Source organism: Emiliania huxleyi (genome assembly GCF_000372725.1).
Source record: "Emiliania huxleyi CCMP1516 chromosome Unknown EMIHUscaffold_161, whole genome shotgun sequence".
Classification (NCBI taxonomy): Eukaryota; Haptophyta; order Isochrysidales; family Noelaerhabdaceae; genus Emiliania; species Emiliania huxleyi.
In genome coordinates this window covers 279289-285165 of record NW_005200970.1, presented here as the reverse complement: position 1 = coordinate 285165, position 5877 = coordinate 279289, and the positions used below count along the sequence as shown (strand labels likewise).

Sequence of the window (5877 nt, the reverse complement as noted above, 5' to 3'; positions counted from 1 at the left end):
AGCCCGCCATCCCCCTCGCCGCCACCGCCCTCACCGCCGCCTCCGACGAGAGCCCCCCACCACCGCCGCCGTCACCGCCGCCGCCGTCGCCGCCGTCGCCCTCACCGCCGCCACCCTCACTGCCGCCGCCGCCGCCGCCGCCGCCGCCGCCGCCGCCGCCCGGCCCGCTGCCGCCGTCGCCGCCTCCGCCCTCGCAGCCGCCGCCCTCACCGCAGCTGGCCTCACCGCCGCCGCCTAGCCCACCACCTCCCTCGCCGTCTCCACGGTCGGGTTCGCACCGAGCCCGCCGCCGCCGCCGCCGCCGCCGCCGCCGCCGCCGCCGCCGCCGCCGCCGCCGCCGCCGCCGCCCTCACCGCCGCCACCGTTGCCGTCGCCGCCGCCGCCCGGCCCACTGCCGCCGCCGCGGCCTCCGCCGTCGCGGCCTCCGTCCTTCTCGCCGCAGCCCTCACCGCCGCCACCGCCGCCGCCGCCGCCGCCGCCGCCCTCGCCCCCGCTGCCGCAGCAGGCCGCCGTCGCTGCCTCGCAATCGCCGGCGCCGCCGCCCTCGCCGCCGCCGCCCTCGCCGCCGCCGCCCTCGCCGCCGCCGCCGCCCTCACCGCTGCCTCCGAGCCTGCCGCCTCCCTCGCCGCCGCCGTCACCGCCCCCACCGAGCCCGCCGCCGCCGCCGCCGCCGCCGCCGCCGCCGCCGCCGCCGCCGCCGCCGCCTCTGAGCCCCCCACCGCCCTCACCGCCGCCGCCGCCGTCGTTGCCGCCGCCCAGTCCGCCGCCGCCCACAGCCCACTGCCGCCGTGCCGCCTCCCCTCGCCGCCGCCGCCCTCGCCGCCGCCGCGTAGCCCGCCGCCTCCCTCGCCGCCTCCACCGTCGCTGCCCCCACTGAGCCCGCCGCCGCCGTCGCCGCCGCCGCCGTTGCCGCCGCCGCCCTCACTTCCGCCACCGTCGCCGCCGCTGCCCTCGCCGCCGCAGCCGTCGCCGCACGCCGCCCAGTCCTCTCCGCCGCCCAGCCCGCCTCCGCCCAGTCCGCCGCCGCCGCATCCGCCCTCGCCACATCCGCCCTCGCCGCCGCCGCCCTAGCCACGCGTCCCTCATCGCCGCCTCCGAGCCTGCCGCCTCCCTCGCCGCCTCTACCGTCGCCGCCCCCACCGAGCCCGCCGTTGCCGCCGCCGCCGCCGCCCAGCCCGCCGCCGCCCAGCCCGCCGCCGCCCAGCCCGCCGCCGCCGTCGCCGCCTCCCCCCTCGGCGCCGCCGCCGCCCTCGCCGCCGCCGCCCTTGCCGCCGCAGCCCTCGCCGCCGCAGCCCTCGCCGCCGCCTCCGAGCCCGCCGCCTCCCTCGCCGCCTCCACCGTCGCCGCCCCCACCGAGCCCGCCGCCGCCGTCGCCGCCGCCGCCCTCGACGCCGCCGCCCTCGACGCCGCCGCCCTTACCACCGCCACCGCCACCGCCGCTGCCCGGCCCGCTGCCGCCGTCGCCGCCGTCGCCGTCGCCCCGACGGCGCAGCGGCGGCGCAGCCACCCGCTTACGCGTTACGGCATCGTCTTGGGGTTGTGCTCGCGCCGGCCGACCTCGCCGAGCCGCTAGCGCGCGCGAGGGAGGCATGTGCGTTGCGCCGCTCAGCGGCCGTGGAGGGCGAGCGCGGGGGATGCGCGCGCTTACTAGTAAGTGCTACATTGTGCGTGCTGTATGTCGGTCTGCACACTGTACAGTGCCACGGTGCCAGTGGGGTGTGAATGTGAACACTGACCCTCACACACTTAGGGTTGGTCAACCATGTGGGTGTCTATGTGTTTCCCTCGGGCAGTAGATTCTTATTTCATCGTCAAAAAGCGCCCGTATTCACTTGCCAAAATCGCGACCCGGGGTGTTCGACCGGGCTATAAAACTTTTAAAGAATGTCCTGAGTTTCTCTTTGTCTGTCGTGTGAATCGTGCGTGCGCGAACGGCTTTGGTTGTAAAATTCTCTTTTTCGTCGTCCTGAAAAAAGAAAAAAGTGTTCTCGCTCTCCTTCTTTCTATAGGAGTCGCTTAGGCGGCTCCGGTGGTGTGCCGGTGTGTGGTAGTCTGCGCCAGTCCGCGCTTGCACGAATAATTCCTTTTTGACAAACCAGGTCCAAGCCGGGAAACGTCCGAAGAGTTGAGTGATCGTGCGAAAAAGAATTTTATACCCCCTCGCACGACACTGGGCACGGGTCTGGCGCGCACTGGCACAAAAACACAGACAGGTACACCAAACGTTAAGAGCTGAACAGTGTTGCTAGTGTTAACAGTAACAACAGAACAACAGTGGGGCTCCCCAACAACAGTAGCTAACGTTAGGCCGGCTGAACAACAATACCAAAGAGCTAGGGAGCGCGAACAACACTTGCGCCTGCCCCAGCCACTAGCAGATAGCAGATACAGCCCACAGGCCACAGGCCACAGCTCAAAATTTGCTTCGGCTCGCTGCGCTCGCGTGGCTCCGGCGGACGGAACGCCGCCACATCGTACCCGCTCAGAGACCCGAGATGATCTCCGATGGCTCCCGGTAACCGTCTACGAGGGGCGGGCGTGGAGCAAGTGGGTCCGCCCTTGCACGAGAGCACGACGGTGGTACGAGAAACCCCACCTAGAGCACTCGAGCTGTGATGCGGCTCAGTCCACGATCACGAGCTGATCGTCCTCGGCCACGAGTTCCTCGATGAGGAAGAAGTGCACAATGCACTCGGCGATCCTCTGCACGTTGCGCAGAAAGGCTGTGCGGTCCACGCGGCGGCAAACAATGTAATCTCTGATGCTCTGCACATGCTCATTCGTCAATGCCCTCCTCACACTCGGCAATTGCCGCATCTGCAGCCCCCTGCTCCATATCCCGATACTTCTTGAGTGCTCGGTTTAGCGGTAAGGCGAGTGCGCTGCAACGGCGCGAGCGGGACAGTCGCGATGGAAGGTGGAGAGACGGGAGTGCTGCTGCAGGCGGCGGCGGGGTGCCTCTGCTTGACGTGTCGCGGCTCGACGGCGCACTGAGCGGCTGCGTGAATGCCTCCGCCCTGGCCAACCAGGCGTGCGTGTGCAAGCGAGCGTACAGTGATCACGTCCACCCAACGCTGCAGCACGCGCAACAGCCCGCGCAGCCAGCCGAGTGTACGACCCTCTGGTCGCCGAGCCTTGGCGACGCGACGCGCACGTCGCCAAGGAGTTCGTAAAATGTCCGAGGTTTGCCGTACTTTAGTCACGTGACTGTACCCTTTGGGGGGCTGCATCTTGGTGTGAGGGACGCGGGTCGTATTAACGGGTCGTTATAAAGAAGTCGGGGGCGCACACTGTCAGCTCTAGGACGCGGTGCACGGAGCTCGGAGGCGGGGCGCACCGGCCACCGCGCCGAGCACGGGGCCCCGCGCTCACGCGCCCTCTCCCGCAGACCCACCGGCAAGCGCGACGAGCTCCTTGAGGCTGATAGGGCGGAACCCTCCCCCGCCCCCTCCCCCTCCCCCTCCCCCGCCCAGCTGGCGCGCGTACACCAGCTTCTTGTCGCTGTCGAGCACCACCTGCAACCCGCCAAACGAGATATGGGGAGATCTGGGGAGATCTGGGGAGATCTGGGGAGATATGGGGAGCACCACCTGCACGCCGCCAAACGAGAAGACGGCGCGCCCCTCGCTGCGCACCCCGAGCGGCATGAAGACGGCGCCTGCGCACACAGCTCGCAGTCAGGCTACCACTACTACTACTACCACTACTACTATTACCACTACTGCCACTACTACTGAGACGGCGCCGTGCAGCGAAGCGAGCCGCTCCAGCATCTCGCGCAGCGTCGGCTCGCCGTCGGCGCCGCGCCGCGCCGCCTCCTCCTCCGCCGGCCTCCGCACGCCCTCGCCTCCTCCGCTCGCCGCCGCCGCGGCCTCCTCCTCCTCCTCCTCCTCCTCCTCCCCCTCCCATCGGGGCGGCGGCGGCGGCGGCGTGCCGTCCGCGCCGCCCTCGCGCGCCGCGGCGGCGTCCGGCACCTACGTCCCATACCTCCAGAGTACCGAATCCAGTGTGGGTTCGGTCCCGTGGGTGGTGTGGTAGCGCCTGCTCCGCGTCCAAGGCCGCGTTGATGCGGTGCAGCGCCGCGTCGAAGCGCGCCCGCACGGCGACATCGTCGATGAGGCCGGGCGCCTGATTGAATGGTCGGCTCCGGAGTCACCCCGAATTGCTGGCTCATTAGGCCCGCCCGCCGTCGAGGGGGAGGCGGGCGCCGGCCGGAGGAGCAGCGCCTTCCAGCCGCAGTACCACTGCGAGACCTCGCCCCAGTCGGGGTCCTGGCCGAGCCACGCGGCGAGTTAGTAATGAATTAATCGGCTCGTCATTCATTAATTAATCAGTCGGGGTCCTGGCCGAGCCACTCAGCGACTTAGTAATTAATTGATCGGCTAGTCATTAACTCATCAATCGATCGGGGGCCTGGCCGAGCCACTCGGCGAGGGCTGCCAGCCTACGGCGCGGGGAGGGGAGGTGGGTAAGGTAGGTGAGCTCGCCAAGTCGCTTGGGCGAGAGGAGGAGGAGGGGTCCGCGATCTTGGAACGAAAGCCTACTGCTGCTGCTGCTGCTGCTGCTGCTGCTGCTGCTGCCTGCTGCTGCTGCTGCTGCTGCTGCTACCGCTGCTACTGCTGCTGCTACCCCCGCATCTACCGCCGCCGGCCAGCGCGGGAAGAAGGTGCGCAGCAGCAGCGCCTATTCACAGCAGTGGGTGTGAAGAGACGCTGTTCACACCTCATCGCACGGCGGGCGCGCAGCAGCAGCGCCGCGAGCTGCTCCAAGCCGAGCAAGCCCGCCTACTCAGCAATGAGCATGGAGCTCACTCGGAGCTCATTCGGCCGCGAGCTGCGCCTTATCTCCCCATATCTCCCCATATCTCCCCATATCTCATTCAGCCGCGAGCTGCGCCCGCCCGACAACGAGCCGCCCACACGAGCACGCGCCGGACCGAGAGATGGGGAGAGGTGGGGAGATATGGAGAGATGGGGAGATCTGGGGAGATCTGGGGAGATATTGGGAGATCTGGGGAGATCTGGGGAGATATTGGGAGATCTTGGGAGATCTGGGGAGATCTGGGGAGATCTGGGGAGATATTGGGAGATCTACGAAGAGCCGCCCACGCGAGCACGCGCCGGACCGGGCCGAGCTTCTGGTCGGCGGGGTTGACTCTGAAGGCCGCCATCCCCTAGCAATGACACGCATACTCGTAACCGCAACCATAGGGCAACCATAGGGAGGGTGTCGTCTCGGGTACACTCCCCTAGGAAGGATGCTCATCATGGGAACGATGACAACCCTGATCGCAATCGTACTGATACAGGAAGGCTGTCTCGTCCGGCATTGGCATCTCTCCCCATCTCTCCCCAGATCTCCCCACCTCTCCCCACCTCTCCCCATCTCTCCCCACCTCTCCCCACCTCTCCCCACCTCTCCCCACCTCTCCCCACCTCTCCCCATCATCTCTCCCCATCATCTCTCCCCACCTCTCCCCACCTCTCCCCATCTCTCCCCCTCTCTCCCCCTCTCTCCCCCTCTCTCCCCCTCTCTCCCCCTCTCTCCCCCCCTCTCCCCACCTCTCCCCACCTCTCCCCACCTCTCCCCACCTCTCCCCCTCTCTCCCCACCTCTCCCCACCTCTCCCCATCTCTCCCCAGCTCTCGTCACCTCGGCCAGCTTCGGGAGGACGCCTCGCGCCAGCAGCCCTCGCCACGACGCAGCGTCGAGCACCTCACGCCACGGAGACAGCAGCGCCACCGCCGCACCGCACGCGCCTCCGCCTCCGCCTCCGCCTCCGCCTCCTCCTCCGCCTCCCCCTCCTCCCCCTCCGCCTCCGCCGCCTCCGCCGCCTCCGCCTCCTCCTCCTCCTCCTCCTCCTCCTCCTCCGCCGTCG

At 69.3% G+C, this 5877-nt stretch overlaps 2 protein-coding genes across 2 annotated transcripts in view; both read right to left on the bottom strand.

Moving 5' to 3' along the window:
* EMIHUDRAFT_364175 (hypothetical protein) overlaps positions 1-1591 on the bottom strand; it is a gene marked incomplete at both ends in the record, with an annotated part of 2382 nt that extends 791 nt beyond the window's left edge. The window contains 3 exons of the mRNA XM_005785366.1: positions 211-215; positions 860-1224; positions 1339-1591. Coding sequence (XP_005785423.1) covers positions 211-215; positions 860-1224; positions 1339-1591 — 623 coding nt within the window. The remainder of the gene's footprint in view (positions 1-210; positions 216-859; positions 1225-1338) is intronic.
* Positions 1592-3368: 1777 nt separating this feature from the next.
* Positions 3369-5877, bottom strand: part of EMIHUDRAFT_112026 (hypothetical protein) — a gene marked incomplete at both ends in the record, with an annotated part of 6906 nt that continues 4397 nt past the window's right edge. Inside the window, 5 exons of the mRNA XM_005785365.1 lie at positions 3369-3515; positions 3591-3658; positions 3975-4128; positions 4642-4683; positions 5750-5877. The exon at positions 5750-5877 is cut by the window's right edge and continues 47 nt beyond it. Coding sequence (XP_005785422.1) covers positions 3369-3515; positions 3591-3658; positions 3975-4128; positions 4642-4683; positions 5750-5877 — 539 coding nt within the window. The remainder of the gene's footprint in view (positions 3516-3590; positions 3659-3974; positions 4129-4641; positions 4684-5749) is intronic.